Source organism: Stegostoma tigrinum, chromosome 11 (genome assembly GCF_030684315.1).
Source record: "Stegostoma tigrinum isolate sSteTig4 chromosome 11, sSteTig4.hap1, whole genome shotgun sequence".
Lineage (NCBI taxonomy): Eukaryota > Metazoa > Chordata > Chondrichthyes > Orectolobiformes > Stegostomatidae > Stegostoma > Stegostoma tigrinum.
The window spans coordinates 13,831,592-13,849,367 of NC_081364.1; the positions used below are offsets into that span (position 1 = coordinate 13,831,592).

General features: G+C 48.1%; 1 protein-coding gene across 3 annotated transcripts in view; it reads right to left on the reverse strand.

The window, feature by feature from the left end:
• Positions 1 to 17,776, reverse strand: part of mst1rb (macrophage stimulating 1 receptor b) — a 148,089-nt gene that overhangs the window by 65,114 nt on the left and 65,199 nt on the right. For all 3 annotated transcript variants that reach the window (XM_059649768.1, XM_048548159.2, XM_048548161.2), the window contains exon 3: positions 14,603 to 14,770. In XM_059649768.1, coding sequence (XP_059505751.1) covers positions 14,603 to 14,770 — 168 coding nt within the window. The remainder of the gene's footprint in view (positions 1 to 14,602; positions 14,771 to 17,776) is intronic.

Below are 17,776 nucleotides of genomic sequence, written 5' to 3' on the forward strand. Positions count from 1 at the left end.
GGAATTATGAATTTTCAAAGGTAGTTCATAAAATCAAAGCAAAGGTTAACAACAATAGCCTTCTCATAACATGCACCTAATCACTGAACAGTTACAATGTAGAAGAGACTGTTTGTCCTATCATTGGCTCTCCAAATGAGAAATCCCCCTCTTTACCTCATGGCCTTACACACTCTTCCTTTTCAATGATAGCGATCATGAAATGATTGTTGGCAAAATTCTTCCGATTTACCAAAGTCTATTGGACCCTTGAAGAATGCAGCCAGCCAGGCAGCATCTACAGGAAAGGAGAAGTCAATATTTCGGGTATTACCCTCCGTCAGAACTGAAGAAGGGGAATAAGTTATACCCAAAACATTGACTCTTCCTTTCCCCCAGGTGCTGCCTGGCTTGCTGTGTTCTCCTAGCCTTGGGTTCCTTGTCTGCCTTGGATTCCAGCATGTGCAGCATTTTTGTCCATTAGACCCTTACCAGGTCTGTCCCGTATGCGATTCCAAATCCACTATAATGTGATTGGCTTTCAACCACCCTCTGAAATGGTCCAGCAAGACATTCAGATCAAGGGATATTAGGGATGGACAATAAATGCTGTCTTTGCTAGTGACAACCACATCCCAACAATGAGTAACAAAAATAAAAGCACAATCAAATTTGGTGTCTTCATTCACATATCCCTTGCTCTTACTCACCACAACTGTCTCTGCTCTTACTCACCACAACTATCTCCGCTGCACCCAGTTTCACACATCACCATTTCAATCTTTTGCACATTCAGCCAGCATTTCAAATTAGGTGGCAGGAAACTAATCACCATCTAGATTCAGAGATAACAACGTGTAGAGCTGGATGAACACAGCAGCTCAAGCAGCATCATAGGAGCAGGAAGGCTGACATTTCGGGCCTAGACCCTTCATCAGAAAATGATTTTCTGAAGAAGGGTCTAGGCCCGAAACGTCGGCCTTTCTGCTCCTAAGATGCTGCTGGACCTGCTGTGTTCATCCAGCTCTACGTCTTGTTATCTCGGATTCTCCAGCATCTGCAGTTCCTATTATCTCTGACACCATCTAGATTCCAACCTCTGAAGCTCTCACCCAAGTTCCTTTCTTTCGTAGATTTTATGAAGAAGGGCCTAGGCCTGAAACGTCAGCCTTCCTGATCCGCTGATGCTGCTTGGCCTGCCGTGTTCATCCAGCTCTACACCTTGTTATTGCTCTTCCTTTCTTTCGTTATTTCTCATTTTCACTACTTCCATTCCTGTTTCCAAAGCTCCCCTTGAAATGCATCTTTTCAACCCCACACCCCCCACTTTCATCAGCTCTCAAAATATTCCTACTCTGGGTTTTCCATTCCTTCTGGCGTGAAATGTTTTGGAATATTTTGGCAAATCAAAGACACCACCTAAGTATCAGCCACTGCAAAACAATGATTAGTACCTGCCTACAGGCATACGTTAGAAAATTCATTCAGAATATGATGTTCTGAGAGAGCTCAAGGATTCTTTTTTGTTCTGCAAACTTGTTTTCACAAATCCAAAGGCTGTACTTTCAATATTGTGTTTGGAATAAGCTAATGAAATTCCCTCCAAAAACACAAATTCCCTTGGACTCACAGGAATTGAAAACAGGAGGGGAAGTGTAACTGTCAGATACAAATTAAAAGGAGGCATGTGCTGACCTTTTGTTCCATTTCTCTTCATTAGGTTGACCGTGAAAAGGCAAGGAGACTGGAGCGCCAAACTTGTGTGTCTATTTAATGCAAGCTGTTCACGGATCGGAGGCACCAAAATGAAAAACTCCTTTGTTAAAGGACACTGACCTCAGCGATAGAACAATGCCAAGATCTGGCTCAATCCAGGTTTAAGGAGAAAGATTAGTGAAGAATAGCAGGAGAAATGAAGAGCTTTATCTACATCACTCAGTTCCCATGAAGTAAACAGGATCCACTCGCATAAGGATGGTAGATTGAAACTTCAACATGAGCAGAGAGATCGGGATCAATAGAATTATTACATGCAATTTGAACAGATGTCAAAATGCAGACCAGTTGTTGTTGGCGTATAAAAGAAACAACACAAGCCACGCTGTGCACACAGGAAAACTCACTGTGTAATAGAGACAAGCATGAGACAAGCTTTGTTCAACAGGAATCTTATAAGAACATGGAGCAGGAGTCGTCCATTCAGCCCCTCAAGCCTGCTCTGCCATTTAATACTATCATGGCTGATCTCATCTCGGCCTCAACTCCACTTTCCTGCCCACTCCTCATAGCCCTTCAGCCCCATTACTAATTAAATATCTGCCTACCACCTTGCTTAAATTTACTCACTGTCCCAGCAACCACCGTACTCGGACGCAGTGGCTTCTACAAACTCACAACCCCTTGTCCTAAAACTATGACCCTTCAACTCTACATTCAAAATTTGAAGATGCAACCCTGGCAGTTCATCAATTTTTTTTGTTGCTGCAATTATTTTTTAAGTTAGAGCACATATTTTGGTGCTGGGTGCCAAATCTGGGTAACAACTACATGATGCACTACATCATAGAATCAGAGAATCCCTACAGATGGAAAGAAGCCATTTGGCTCATTGAGTCTACGCCAACCCTGCACACTGAGCCACCCAACCTCCTACCTCTGTATTCCTGCACACCTCGTGGCTAACCCACCCAGCCTGCACATCCCTGGACACTATGGGGCAAATTGCCAAGGCTAATCCAGCTAACCTGCACATCTTTGGACTGAGCGGAAACCAGAGCACCGAGCAGAAACTCACGCAGCCACGAGGAGAATGTGCAAACTTCACACCTTCATGTTGTCCAAGATTAGAATCAAACGTGGCACTGTAAGGAAACAGTGCTAACCACTGAGCCACCATACCACCAGATATCCTAAATAAACCCATCCAGATGCCTTTTAAATATTGTAATTGCACCAGTCTACATCACTTCCTCTGGCAGCTCATTCCATACATGCAGTATGCTCTGTGTGATAAAGTTGCCCCTCAGGTCCCTCTTAAACCTTTCTGCTCTCAACTTAAACCTATGCCCTTTAGTTTTGGACTCCCCTACCCTGGGAAAATAACCTTGGCTATTCACCCGATCCATGCCCCTCGTGATTTTATAAACCTCTATAAGGTCACCCCTCAGTCTCTGATGCTCCAGAAAAAATAGCCCCAGTCTATTTAGCCTCTCCCTATAGCTCAAACTCTCCAACCCTGGCAACATCCTTGCAAACGTTTTCTGAACTTTTCAAGTTTCACGATATCTTTCCTATAGAATGAAGACCAGAGTTAAATGCAGGATTCTAAACGTGGCCTCGCCAATGTCCTGTACAGCTACAATATGACGTCCCAACTACTATACTTAAATGTTCTGACCAATGAAGGCAAGTTTGTGTTTCTGCCAGATGCCTCCAGTTTCCTCAAAGGTGTGGAGGTTAGGTGAAATGGCCATGGTAAACTGCCTATTGTATTCGGGGATGTGCAGGTTCGGTGTGTTGGCCATGGGAAATGCAGGATTACAGAGAAGGGGTAAGAGGTGGGATGCTCTTCGGAGGGTCAGTATGGATTTGTTGGGCTGAATGGCCTGGTTGCACATTATAGTGATTCCAAGGTCAGCACAGACTAGTTGGACCGAAGGGTCTGTTTCCGTGCTGTACATCTCTATGACATTTAACAGCAGTCACCCAGTCAAGTCTTTTTAGACCATTTTTCAAAGGTTTATTTATTTTTCCTTTCCTTTACTTACAAACACATGGGAAAATTGCTCACTTGGTTCGGCATGGGCCAAGTGAATAATGTTGTTCAAGGCATGAATCGACCTTACATAAAAATTACATACCTGTTTGCAATATTCCAGAATAATCACTATATCAACATATCCCTCTAATTCCACTGTGCATTCTCATGGCCTGCCTGAACCTCTTTAAAACAATGATTTGTTTCAACTGCTAATCAATTTTACAAAACCAGTTTTGTTTTCTAAACCAGATCAACCAAACTTCCTTCTCTGTAACTTAAACTGCGGGTTTCTCTTCAATATTTTAGTCTACTCTTTGCCTCAAACTGTTAGGGGCTATGAGTAATTTTTTTTTGTAAAAACCCTTCCGAAACACAGTGCACCATAAAGAGATACAAGGTATGGTCACCACAACACTTCCTCAGAGAGAAGAGACAGCTCTTGACCACAATGTGTGCTTTAGTTGTTTTTAATTTCAACGAGATTGCAACAGACAACCTGATCTCCAATTATAGCACAACGACATGGACGGTGGGGATGGGGGAGGAGTGGCTGGATGTCTAGAGAGGACAGTTGAAGGGCTGACATCCCATTCTGCCATGTTCGAAGCCCCACTTGGGTGATCCAGCTGGGAGCCCTGTCTTCAGGTTCAATAGCACTCGCTTCCCAATTCCCCCATCCCCTGCCATGCCCATTCCAACAGCTCCACCTCGTTTTGTATTCCCCAGTCTTCTTTTTTTCAATTTTCTACTGAGGACGAGTACAACTTTATACAAAATGTATGGGGGCACAGATCTGTGGAAAATACAATTGAACAACTTGTCGACTTGAAAGGGGAAATCGAACGAGAGAGTTGAGTAATAGAGTGTGAAACTGCAGCTATCCGACTGAGAAGACTAAGCTGCGAGTCTACCATGTCTACATTTTCAGCACAGTCCCCTACAGTGATGTGACCTGCACAACTGCTCGGCAGAAGGAAACCGCCTTCAGTGTTTCAGGTGTTTCCTTGGCATTTCCTTACAGGACAAGCTCCCTAGCTCAGAAATCCTGGAGTGTGCTGACGCACACACCCATTGCTCAGCCAATGACAGCTGCACTGGCCCACTCATGTTCACCAGACGGACAGACTCACACAGTCACACAGCATGGGAACAGACCCCTTGGCCCAACCTCTCCATACCGACCACAATCCCAACTAAATTCGTCCCACCTGCCTGAGCTTGGCTCATTTCCCTCCAAACCTTTCCTATTCACATACTTACCCAAATGCCTTTTAAACGCTGTAACTGTACCCATATCCACCACTTCCTCTGGAGATTCATTCCACACACGAACCACTCCCTGTTTAAAACAATTGCCTCTCATGTCTTTTTCAAATCTTTTTCCTCTCACTTTAAAAATATGTCCCCTAATCTTGAAATCTCCCACACCAGGGGGAAAAAAAACCTGCCATTCACCTTATCCATGCCCCTCATGATTTTATAAACCTCTATAAGGTCACCCCTCAACCTCCGATGCTCCAGTGAAAAAAGTCCTAGCCATTCCAGCCTCTCCTCATAATTCAAATGTTCCATTCCCCTGATAACATCCTGGTGAATATCTTCTGAACACTGTAAATGTAAAGACCTTTTGTACAGTGAGCAGGCCACTGGGTGTCCATAACTTCATTAGAAAGACACATGTCAGTGTGATATGAAGATGGTGGACACTGACAGACGTCGGTTGCCATGACCTTGGGAGGTTAACTTTTTGAAAGGGAATTGGGAGAGGCAAACAGAAATGGAAAGCTCTTCCAATTGAGAGAAAGACAAGCCAGTGAATCATGCGCTTCCTAGGCCTCTGAAGTAGACACCAGGAGATTCTTTGCACAGAGAGGACCATCATGGAGCAAACCAATATCTCTGACGAGACGTGAGATGCAGGGTGGGGGGGGGAGGGGGGGGTGGGGAAGAGATGCCATGGAAACAGCCCAGGCAGCATCAGAGGAGCAGGAAGGCTGACGTTTCAGGTCTCGGCCCTCCTTCAGAAGTCATTAATGCACAAATCTTTAACTTGAACACAGCACTTTGAGACACTTAGACATCCACAGGAGGCAGCCAAGAGACTAACAAACTTCAAGAAACAACTTTCACAGCTACTCAGGAAACAGTAGTTACAAATAGCAATAGCCTGCACAGAGCATGTGTGATTCTGAATTCCTGAGTCAGAGTTGGTCAGAATTCAATGAGTTCCAACAATACATTGAATGGGAACTTCACCTGATGAAATGTTTAATTAAAAAAAAATACACACAGTCAGAAGAGTTAAATATGTGCTTTGTATTAGCCGCAGGCTTGGAAAGAAGCAGAAACATATTTGGAAAAATAACAATTCTAAAGGGTAACCAACTGTTCTGCTTGAAGTACAAACTCCCACGCTGGGAGCAAATGGTAAAACTCAGTTGACACTTAATGGTTCAGGTGTGGCCACCATCACTTTGCAATGTGAAAACTTTCCATTGTCTGATCAGTAACAATAAGGGTGCTGTCATGGTACTGGAATAGCAACCACATATCATGAGCTTGGATCCTGCGACAGCAAATTATCAGACTGTATTGTAAACAATCGGCTGACTAGCACCAGAAAGAAAACCCAGCAGGAGATAACCAGAAACCAAACAGCTCACCAAATAAAGAGTTTTTTTTTCATTTAAGTAGCGCCTTTCAAGGCTTCAGGACTCCCGAAGTGAGGCTACGCACCCAATGAGATGCTTTTCTTCTGTGATGTTGGCAACTCAGCAGCCACGTTGCTCAAAGCAAGCTCTCACAGACTTCAACGTGAAAATGATTGGATAATCTAGCTCTTCATTAGGTGAAGGATAAATATCAAGTGGGGGATACTTAGGAAGAAACACATGATATTTCATATAATATTTCCACGGGACTGGAATTTATTTATTTTGTTGGTGGCATGTGGGCTGCATTTCATACCCATCCCTTGTTGCCATTGAGAAGGTGGTGGTGAGCTGATTTCTTGAGCTGCTGCAGTTCATGTGCTCTGGGTCGACCTACAATGACGTCAGGGAGGGAATTCCAGCGACAGTGAGGGAACATTGCTATATTTCCAAGTCAGGCCCTGTAAAGGCCCTTTATATAATTCCTAATCAAAAATACAACTCTGCTGACAGTGCAACATTCCTTCAATACTGCACTGAACAAACAGTTTAGATTTTGCAATTGAAGGCAGGATTTTTGCGCACGGGTAGGAATCATCTTGCCGGAAGAAATCTAGATGTGAGTTTGCTCGCTGAGCTGGAAGGTTACTTTTCAGACGTTTTGTCACCATTCTAGGTAACATCATCAGTGAGCCTCCGACGAAGTGCTGGTGTTATGTCCTGCTTTCTATTTATCTGGTTAGGTTTCCTTGGGTCGGTGATGTCATTTCCTGCATTGGTGATGTCATTTCCTGTTCTTTTTCTCAGGGGATGGTAGATTGGCTCCAAATCAATGTGTTTGTTGATGGAGTTCCGGTTGGAATGCCATACATACAGATGAGGAAGGACACCGCTTCGATTGGAACACATCTATCCTAGGACAAGCCAAACAGAGACACGCACGAGAATTCCCAGAAGCATGGCATTCCAACCGGAACTCCATCAACAAACACATTGGCTCCAAATCAATCTACTATCCCCTGAGAAAAAGAACAGGAAATTACATCACCAATGCAGGAAATGACATCACCGACCCAAGGAAACCTAACCAGATAAATAGAAAGCGGGACATAACACCAGCGCTTCGTCGGAGGCTCACTGTTGATGTTACCTAGAATGGTGATGAAACATCTGGGGACAAACCTTACAGCTCAGTGAACCAGCTTACATCTCGAACACAATAAAGACCCACTCTTGTGGGCCGGGAGGAGGAGAGTGCTGTCTTGGAGGTGAAAGGCGGACGTCGGGTTGGCTGTGCACCCTTGCGACCAGTGGATCTTAATGCTGGCTTCGGCCTAACGCTGGTTCAGGGGAGCAGCCAACCTGCAACAATGGCTGCAGCAAGTGCTCGTGCCCCAGGTCAGGGGGTCCAGAACACCATCCGTGTTTCTGTAAAGAAGGTGGATGAAGGTGCACCTGTGGACCGCACCTTCTTCGTGAAGAGGGTCCTGTTGGACTGTTGTGGGTTTGCTGCTGCGGACATTTACTGCCTGCAGGATTTCCCCGGAGGAGGTTTTTACGACGTGACCTTCAGGAGTGCCAAGCTTTGCGAGTGCTTCCTGGAGGTTTTCAAGGAGAAAGGAGGTGAGGGCCCCCTCTCTGTATTGACCGCTGTCCCACTGTTTGTGATGCCAGCGCAGAGGAGCCGTATGGTGACTGTACACATGTACAACCCGCATGTGCCAGCAGTTGATGTCCTGACCTTCCTCGGAAGGTATATGAAGGTGGAAGGGGACCTAACTGACATGGTGGACCCCTTTGGCATCTGGACGAGTAAGAGGCAGGTCAAGGTGACGCTGAGGATGGGCGCAGACGGGAATGTCACACACCCACCGTCCAGCTTCGCGATCGGTGGGAGCAGGGGCTACCTGACCTATGCAGGGCAACCTAAAGTCTGCCATGCCTGTGGTAGGTCAGGTCACGTGGCGGCCGACTGCAAAGCCACCATCTGCAGGGAGGAGGGACACCTTGCAAAGGATTGCCCACGAGAGAGAAGCTGCAACCTTTGCGGGGAAGCGGGCCACTTCTGTAGGGCATGCCCGCGGCGGGGTACCACCAACGCCCAGGTCGCCGGCAGGGGACATGCGGGGCCAGCCCCCCCGGAGGAGAGGAAGGCACCAGGGCCCAGCAAGGACCCCACTAATGTGCAGGAGGGCCAGGCCGTGCAGGAGGGCCCAGCCCTGCAGGATGGGCCCGAGGCCAGCAAAGCACCCCTGCAGGCTCCGATTTCCCCCCCTACAACCCGGAGCCAATGGAAGCGGCAACAGGCGACCCAGGGGAGTGGACAACAGTCCCGAAAGCGAGGAGGAAGGTGCGTCGACGGGCCCAGGAACCGCAACCATCAGGCAGGAAGAGGCAGCTACAGGGGGGCTATAAGAGCTCCTCTGACGAGGAGGGTTCGGAGAGGGCCCACCCGAAGCAGAAGTTAAAGGTCTCGAGGGGGAAGGAAAGCAGCACCCCGCTTCCAGGTGACGGGAGGCATCCTGAGGCTCTCTCCGACACCCAGTCAAGTGCCGCTGGAGCACTGGAGGGTCCCCCGGAACTTCCAGGCGGGAAGGAGGAAACAGCGCGTCCCCAGCCTGACCCGGAACCGGACCCTCCTGCCTCCGCACCCCTGACGGGGGGATGCCACCCGGAAGGCAGCACAGACGGTTTCCTGAGCCCGGAGAGGGTCCAGCAGTTAGCCTGGGCAGTGGGCATGAAGGGACAGATGGAGGGGCTGGACCTTGGACTTGGGGAGGGTACTGCGGTCAATGCCCACAATGGGGGTACGAGTTGCGAGCTTTAATATGCGCAGCGTCAAGTCAACTGCGAGATGTGTGTCCACGTTGGCCTACCTGACCACCATCAAGGCGGACCTCCTGTTTCTGCAGGAGTGCGGGATACCGCACCTCGGCAGGTACGGGAAATGGTCCGGCGCCTGGACCTATGGGCCTTCGATCTGGTCGGGGGGTAACGACTGTCGCTCCTCGGGCCTGGCTATTCTGCTGCGGGGGCACAACTTCACCATCTCTCAAGTTCAGGAGGTGGTGGGGGGGCGCCTCCTAGTGGCTGACATCACCTACAGGAACGCTCCCCTGAGGCTGATCAACGTGTACGCCCCAGCGGTACGGAGTGAGCGGTTGGCCGTCCTGCAGCGGCTTCCACCCCTGCTGGCTACGTCCAGGCCGGTCATCCTGGGCGGAGACTTCAACTGCATCATCGATGCAGATGGAAGATCCGACGTGGGGACAGCGGGTGGGGGGAGTCAACTGGACGTCACGTCCAGATTCCTGATGGGCACGGTGAAGGACGCCAAGCTGCTCGACATCTTCAGCACCCCTGCAGACGGAGCGCAGCAGAGGTACACCTGGTCGCGGCCAGACGGGTCTATCCACTCAAGGATAGACTTCCTGTTTGTGTCACAGACGTTCTCGGTCAGGTCCACCGGCGTCGAGCCGGTGTTCTTCTCTGACCACTGCCTCCTGTTGGCCGACTGTCACTTACAGGACGACCAGCCGGCCGGCAAGGGGACGTGGAAGCTCAACACAACTCTGTTGACCCCGGAGAACGTCGAGGAGCTTAAGAGGGAGTACGCCGTTTGGAGAACCGTGAAACCCCTCTTCGAGTCTCCAGGCGACTGGTGGGAGACGGTGAAGGAGAACATCAAGAGGTTCTTTGTCCTCAAGGGTGTTCGGAAGGCGAGAGAGAGGCGGGGAAAGCTGTCGCGACTCCAGAAAAGGGTGCAGAACCTGCTCCTTCTGCAGTTGATGGGGGTCGATGTCACGGAGGACCTCCGCGAGGTGAGGGGCCAGCAAGCCTCACTCTTCGCCGCGGAGGCCTCCAGGATAATCTTCCAGTCCAGGGTCCGCTCCGTGGAGCAGGACGAGACGTGATCGCGTTTCTTCTTTCAGAAGGTGCACAAAGAGAGCTCTATGCTTAGCCGGCTGAAGGAGGACGACGCTCGGTGACGTCGTCTCGGCCTGACATTTTGAGGATCAGCAGATCCTTCTATGCCGGACTGTACGACACGAATCCCACGGACAGCACGGCCTCCGAGTCGTTCCTGTCATCTATCACGGAGGTCTTAGACGACGGCACGAGGGAGTGGCTGGACCGGCCGATATCCCTGGACGAGCTGGCCAGAGCCCTCAAGTCCTTGCAGAGGAATAGGACTCCCGGAAGCGACGGCTTACCGGTCGAGCTGTATTCCGTTCTGTGGGGCCTGGTCGGCCAGGACCTGCTAGAGGTGTACGATAGTGCGCTTCGGGCAGGGGAAATGTGCAAGTCCATGAGGAAGGGCATCATCACCCTCATTTACAAGAGGAAGGGGGAGAGGGAAGAAATTAAGAATTGGCGTCCCATTTCACTTTTGAACGTGGACTGCAAAATCCTGGCCAAGGTCATTGCCAACCGGGTTAGGTCTGTCCTGGAGTCAGTGATTCACCCTGACCAAACCTGTGCTGTGCCGGGCAGGAAGATCGCTGAGAGCCTCGCGCTCATCAGGGATACGATCGCCTACGTACAGGACAGGCGGGTGGACACCTGCCTCGTCAGCCTGGACCAGGAGAAGGCCTTCGACAGGGTCTCTCATGCTTACATGAGGGACGTCCTCTCCAAATTGGGGTTCGGGGAGGGCATCCGCAATTGGATCCGGCTGCTCTACGCCAACATCGTTAGTGCAGTCTTGATCAACGGGTGGGAATCAGACAGTTTTCCTGTTAGATCTGGAGTCAGGCAGGGCTGCCCACTCTCTCCTGCCTTGTTCGTGTGCTGTGTGGAGCCCTTTGCCGCCTCCATCAGGAAGGACGTGAGCCTGAAGGGCGTGACTATCCCAGGCAGCGGAGGCCTTCAGGTCAAGACCTCCCTGTACATGGATGATGTCGCCGTCTTCTGCACTGATCGTCGGTCGGTGAGTAGACTATTGGACATCTGTGGCCAGTTTGAACTGGCCTCGGGTGCCAAAGTCAATCGGGGTAAGAGCGAGGTCATGTTCTTCGAGAACTGGGACGACCGCTCCTTCATCCCCTTCACCGTCAGGACAGACTACCTGAAGGTGCTGGGTGTTTGGTTTGGTGGAGCTGGGGCATGCACTAAGACTTGGGAGGAGCGTATCGCCAAATTGAAGCAGAAGCTGGGCAGTTGGACTCTCCAGTCCCTCTCCATCGTGGGTAAGAACCTGGTTGTCAGGTGCGAGGGGCTTTCGGTACTGTTGTATGTGGCGCAGTCCTGGCCTATTCCCTGGACCTGCGCCGCTGCGGTCACTCGGGCCATCTTCCACTTCATTTGGGGGTCGAGGATGGACCGGGTCCGCAGAGACACCATGTACAAAGACCTGGGAAATGGGGGAAAGGGCAACCGAACGCCACCCTCGCCCTGACGGCTACCTTTGTGTGCGGCTGCATCAAGCTGTGCGTAGATCCTCAGTATGCAAACACCAAGTGTCACTACTTACTGAGGTTCTACCTGTCCCCGGTGTTACGAAGGATGGGCCTGGCCTCGTTGCCGCGGAACACTCCGAGTAGTTGGACCGTTCCGTACCACCTGTCCTTCGTGGAGAAATTTTTGAAAGGAAACACCTTTGACCACAAGGCCGTCAGGCAGTGGTCAGCACGTAGTATCCTCGAGAACCTTCGGGAAAAGGAGAGGGTGGATCCCGTCGTGTGGTTCCCCACGCAGACTGCCAAAGTCGTTTGGCAGAATGCCTCATCGCCAGAACTTTCAAACAAGCACAAGGACATTGCTTGGCTGACGATGAGAGGGGCTCTGCCAGTGAGATCCTTTATGCACGCCCGGAATCTCTGCGCCACCGCACGCTGCCCTCGAGGTGGCTGCGGGGGAGACGAGACTGTCGATCACCTCCTTCTGGAGTGTGCCTATGCGCAGGAGGTCTGGAGGGGCATGCAGTGGTATTTGTCGAGGTTCATCCCAAGCAGCTCCGTGACGCGGGACTCCGTGCTCTACGGGCTGTTTCCGGGGACGCACACCGAGACCAACATCAACTGCGCCTGGAGGACCATCAATGCGGTGAAAGACGCTCTTTGGTCTGCCCGCAATGTGCTGGTCTGCCAGCTGAAAGAACTGACCCCGACCGGGTGTTGCAGACTGGCGCACTCCAAGGTCCAGGACTACATGCTGAGGGACGCGCTAAAGCTTGGGGCAGCCACCGCCAAGGCGCGGTGGGGAAAGACCACCATATGAAGCCTCTCGTCTAGAATAGAAAAAAGGGCCCTATCTGGTAACTGGGCCCAGCTGGTGCCTTCCCCAACTGGTCAGGGGGCCAACTGGGACTGTGCGGGGTGACGACTGCCGGGGCGGTTTCTTTGCTTTGTTTTTTTTTCTCTCTTTTGTTTTTTCCTTTAGTTGGTGTACGTACCCCCGGGTAACCCGGAGCGGCTTGCATGACTGGGTAGGTGTATAAATGTTTTATTTTTTGTACATTCTATGAATAAAGTATATTTTTTCAAATAAAAAAAAGTTGACGAAACATCTGAAAACTAACCTTCTAGCTCAGCGAGCAAACTCACATCCAGAACCTCAACCTGAGCTACAAATCTTCTCAAAACTCGGGAAGAAATCTGTTGGTCAGCACCACCTCGCCCCCCCCTTCGGGCCATTTTCCAGGAGTCAGGAACACCATTCTCCCACAAGAAACATGTAGCCTAGTCTTGGGACTAATTTGCCACACAACTGACACTTTTTATTTAATTCAGGCATGAGATGAGGGCATCACTGACGAGGCCAGCTTTTATTGCCCGTCTCTAATTGCCCAGAGGGTAGTTAAGAGGCAGCCACGTTTGTGCAGGCCTGGAGTCACATGTGGGCCAGACCAGGTAAGAATGACAGATTTCCCTCCCTAAAGGACATTAGTGAAACTGATGGGTTTTTTTGCAACAATCGATAATCGATTCATTCCATTCACTGGTCTAATCAGGGAACCCTGGCTGACAGATATAAACAGGAGTGCCAGAGGATCTGTTCACTCTGAGAGTCGGCTCTGAGAAAACCAGACCAGTGCCAAGTACTACAAACATGTAAATAAACAATGATAGCAGGAACTGCCAATACTGGAGAATCTGAGATAACAAGGTATAGAGCTGGATGAAAACAGCATGCCAAGCAGTCTGTTTTCTGAAGAAGAGTCTCAACCCGAAACGTCAGCTTCCCCGCTCCTCTGATGCTGCTTGGCCTGCTGTGTTCCTCCAGCTTGTCATCTCTGTAAGTAAACGGTGACCGGCTTCTGTGGAGTTATTTCACTCGCCCTGAGCTAGCTTACACAAGATGCAAGTTCTGCAAGATGTTCAGATTCAGAGTTCCCAAGACCTGAGCAGTTCTATAATAAGCCAGTTCCTCAGGGCATTACACATTTTTCTAACTGCACAACAAGTTATACCATCCAAGTTCATCAGACAATAGGGAACGCAAATGGTATTCAAAGGTAATAGAGTAACAAAGTAGGAGGAAGTTCACTAAAACTACACATGGTGCTCGTCAGACCACAGCTGGAACACTGTGAACAGTTTTGAGTCCCTTATCTAAAGAAAGATATACTGGCATAGGAGTCAGTCCAGAGAAGATTCGTTAGGCTGACACCACGCATAGGGGAACTGTCTTATGAGGAAGGGCCTACATTCATTGGAATTTAGAAGAATGAGAGGTGACACTATTGAAATACATAGGATTCCTATAGGACTTGACAAGATAGAAGCAGAAAAGTTGCTTCCCCTTGCGGGGCAGTCTAGGACTAGAGGGCCCGATCTCAGAGTAAGGCGTTGCATATTTAAGACATAGATGAGGAGGTGATTCTTCTCTTGGAGAGTGGTTAACCTGTAGAATAGGTCTGTCGAACCTTGGTCATTAAGGTTTTTCAAGGCTGAGATCAACAGATTGCTTATTAGTAAGGAAATCAGGTGTTGTGCTGAGAAGGCAGAGAAGTGGAGTTGAAGATTATCAGATCAGCAACGATCTCACTGACTGGCAGAGAAGACTCATTGGGCTAAACAGCCTGCTTCTGTTCCTGTGTTTTATGGAGTCTCATAGCAACTGGGCTGATGCTATACCAATGAAGAGAGGCAAGGGAGGGTCAATGCACCCTTCCTCCAGCTACAGCCATAAGCCAGTACGAATGAGCAGAGGTATGTAACTAAGCAAACCAATTACAAACCCCACCCCGTGCAATCCAAACACCTTCTACCTGTAAGAGTCGTCCATCAGCTGTTCCAAGGTGACCCACAGTGTAGGTGCCTATTACCGTTACAATGATAGAAGTCAGTTTCGTGTCATCCAGCTCTCCGTCAAATCGATCGATTCGGTTGAGAGCTTGCGAGGTCTTTGTTGGTTTGTCCCAACACTCTCTCCTGCCCTGAAAAAAAATGTGGAGAAAGCAAACAGTCATCTATCAATCTGTAAGTGGTTGAGGAAGGGGTGGTATTGTTCATCGGGAAGACACTGATGGACACTTTAGGAGGACCAGCGGTTAACATGAAACCTTGCATGATAGAAGTTAGCCTGTGGTGGGTGTTTACTGGGAAGCAATAGAATGATGTGCCTCTACCACGTAACGTTTCAAGAAGACTTTTGCAAGGAAAGACCACAATCTATTTTTGACCATTTCTCAGGGAACGGTGTCCAGTGTATGTATTCTTTAAAGCATTGCTGAGAAAACAGACAGATTGCTGAAGCTTTCCATTTCACACTCATCAGGACCGAATGTAAAATCTCAAAGAGAACAGTGATTTCTTAGACTTGGTATGCTTGCAATTCTGTTCGGATTCTTGCAAAATGGAAAGCTTCTAGGCCCGAAATGTCAGCTTTTGTGCTCCTAAGATGCTGCTTGGCCTGCTGTGTTCGTCCAGCTCCACACTTTGTTACCTTAGCTTCAACAATGTTTCCATTTTCAATAATAACTCAAGTTCTATGCAACCAAACAACATTTTTTGAGGTGTTAATGTGGTTTCATTTTCCCTGGCTTATGAAATAGGCTTGCTTGTACAATAATGAAGAATTTGTCGTGATTTTCATTTGATAATGGAAAATAATTGAAGAGAAAACAAAATTCTGTATTTGTTCATGTTCTGTTTTCTTTCTCATCAACCTACAGTTAACCTGGCCACACAATCAAATCTATTTAAAAGGGATCTCAGTTGGTATAAATGAAAGAAAAGACCTGTACAGGACACACGGTCAGCAAACATGGGTTACAGAATCATAGAATCATGGAGTTATAGAGCACGGAAACAGGCCCTTCAGTCTAACTCACCCATGCTGACCAGAAATCCTGAGTTAATTTAGTCCCATTTGTCAGCATTTAGCGAAAATCCCTCTAAACCCTTCCTATTCATATGCCCATCCACATGCCTTTTAAATGTTGTAATTGTACCAGCCTCCACCACTTCTTCTGACAGCTCATTCCATTCATGCATCACCCTCTGTGTGAAAAATGTGCCCCTCAGGTCCCTTTTAAACCTTTTCCCTCTCACCTTAAGCCTATGCCCTCTAGTTTGCTATACCAGGGAAAAAGACCTTGGCTGTTCACCCTATCCATGCCCCTCATGGTTTTATAAACCTTTAGAAGGTCCCTGCTCAGCCTCCAATGCTCCAGGGTAAATAGCCCCGGTCTATTCAGCCTCTCCTAATAACTCAAACCCTCCAACCATGGCAACATCCTTGTGAATCTTTTCTGCACCCTTTCAAGTTTAACAACATTTGTGCTGGAACAGGGAGACCAGAATTGATTGTAGTATTCCCAAAGTGTCCTAACCAATGTCCTTCATCAACGTAATACCAAAATCCTGTGAATGCCGAAGATTTGAAATAAAACAGAGCATGCTGCAGAAAAAGTATCTCCGCAGATGCTGTCTGTCTGGCACTTTCTATTTTTTCTCCAGGCTCATTTGGCACAGACTCAAGGCGGAGAAGGTAATAGACGATGATAGATGCAAGGCAGGGGGTGGCGAAAGAAAATGAAAACAGAAACCCATTTCAGAATAGAGTGGGCCAAGCAGCATCTTCGGAGCAGGCTTGGCCTGCTGTGTTCATCCAGCTCCACACCTTGTTATCTCGGATTCTCTGGCATCTGCAGTTCCCATTATCTCAGGATAGAGTGGACAGCTTACAAAAATAGTTAGGGTGCAGTGAACGACCAAGAAATGTAGCAATGATAAAAACGAAGGGATGGTGGGGGTTGGGTTTGGAATAGCAAAACCTAGAGTTGAAAGTTCTCAAGCCTTAGACCCTGACAGAGCACGCAACAAAATGTAACGGTTATGTGTCAACAGGACTTGAGCAATTTTGGAGCCAAATTAAAGGCCTTTTATAAAGCCTGTTACTCATTAGAGCCATAGAATCCTGACAGTGTAGATGAGGGTATTTACTCATCAAGTGTGCCCCTCCCCCCGAACAGCATTCCACGCTATCTTTGTAACCCAACATTTAGCATGGCCAATCCACCTAACCTGCACATCTTTGGACTGTGGGAGGAAGCCTGAGCACCTGGAGGAAACCCACACAGGCACGGGGAGAACATGCAAACACCACACAGACAGTCACCAAAGGCTGGAATCGAAACCGTGTCCCTGTCACTATCAGGCAGCAGTGCTAACCGCTGTGTCACCCAAAATGATTGATTTCCTTCTTGAAGAAATATTATTTTAGGGGGCGATCTGGTGCAGACGGTCAGACCATGTGTGGAAGCCCCCAGTGCTCAACTACTGCAATGTAATCTTTATTTGATTCTTTTTTTAATGACTGTAATGTCATTCCTTTAACTATGTGTTATTTCTAACTTATTCTTTAAACACTGAGAAGTAATGTAACTACTTCCTGTATTTTATTCCTCTTTTGTACCCAAGCTAAGTACCTGGGTACTTGTACGCAAGATAGCGCCATAAGAGACAACACTGTAAAATTTTTCACTGTACTCCCGTACCTGAGTATGCGCAACAACAAAGGATATTCTAATTGTGAACCAGACGATCTTTTTATTGTAATGTCATAGTATTATTAAGATTTAATTTTAGTTCCAGATTTTGTTGTAATTCCATTTTCTGCCATGAATGGGATTTGAACCTATATTGCAGCCTATGTCACAAATTATGTTACAAATTTTAAGATCTTAACTTGGCAGGAAAATAACTTATGTATATACTTACAAATTAGGTGCAGAAATAAGCCACTCAGCTGTTTTCGTCATTCAGTAAGGTCAGTATTGACCTGATTATTCCACATTACTGCCTACCCTAATTAATCTTTCATTGCAAAAATCTGTCTATCTCCATCATAAAAATGTTTCAAAGACTCTGTTTCTATCACTTTTTGAGGAAGCGTGTTCCTCATGACCCTCTGTGACAAAAAAAATCACCGCATCTAT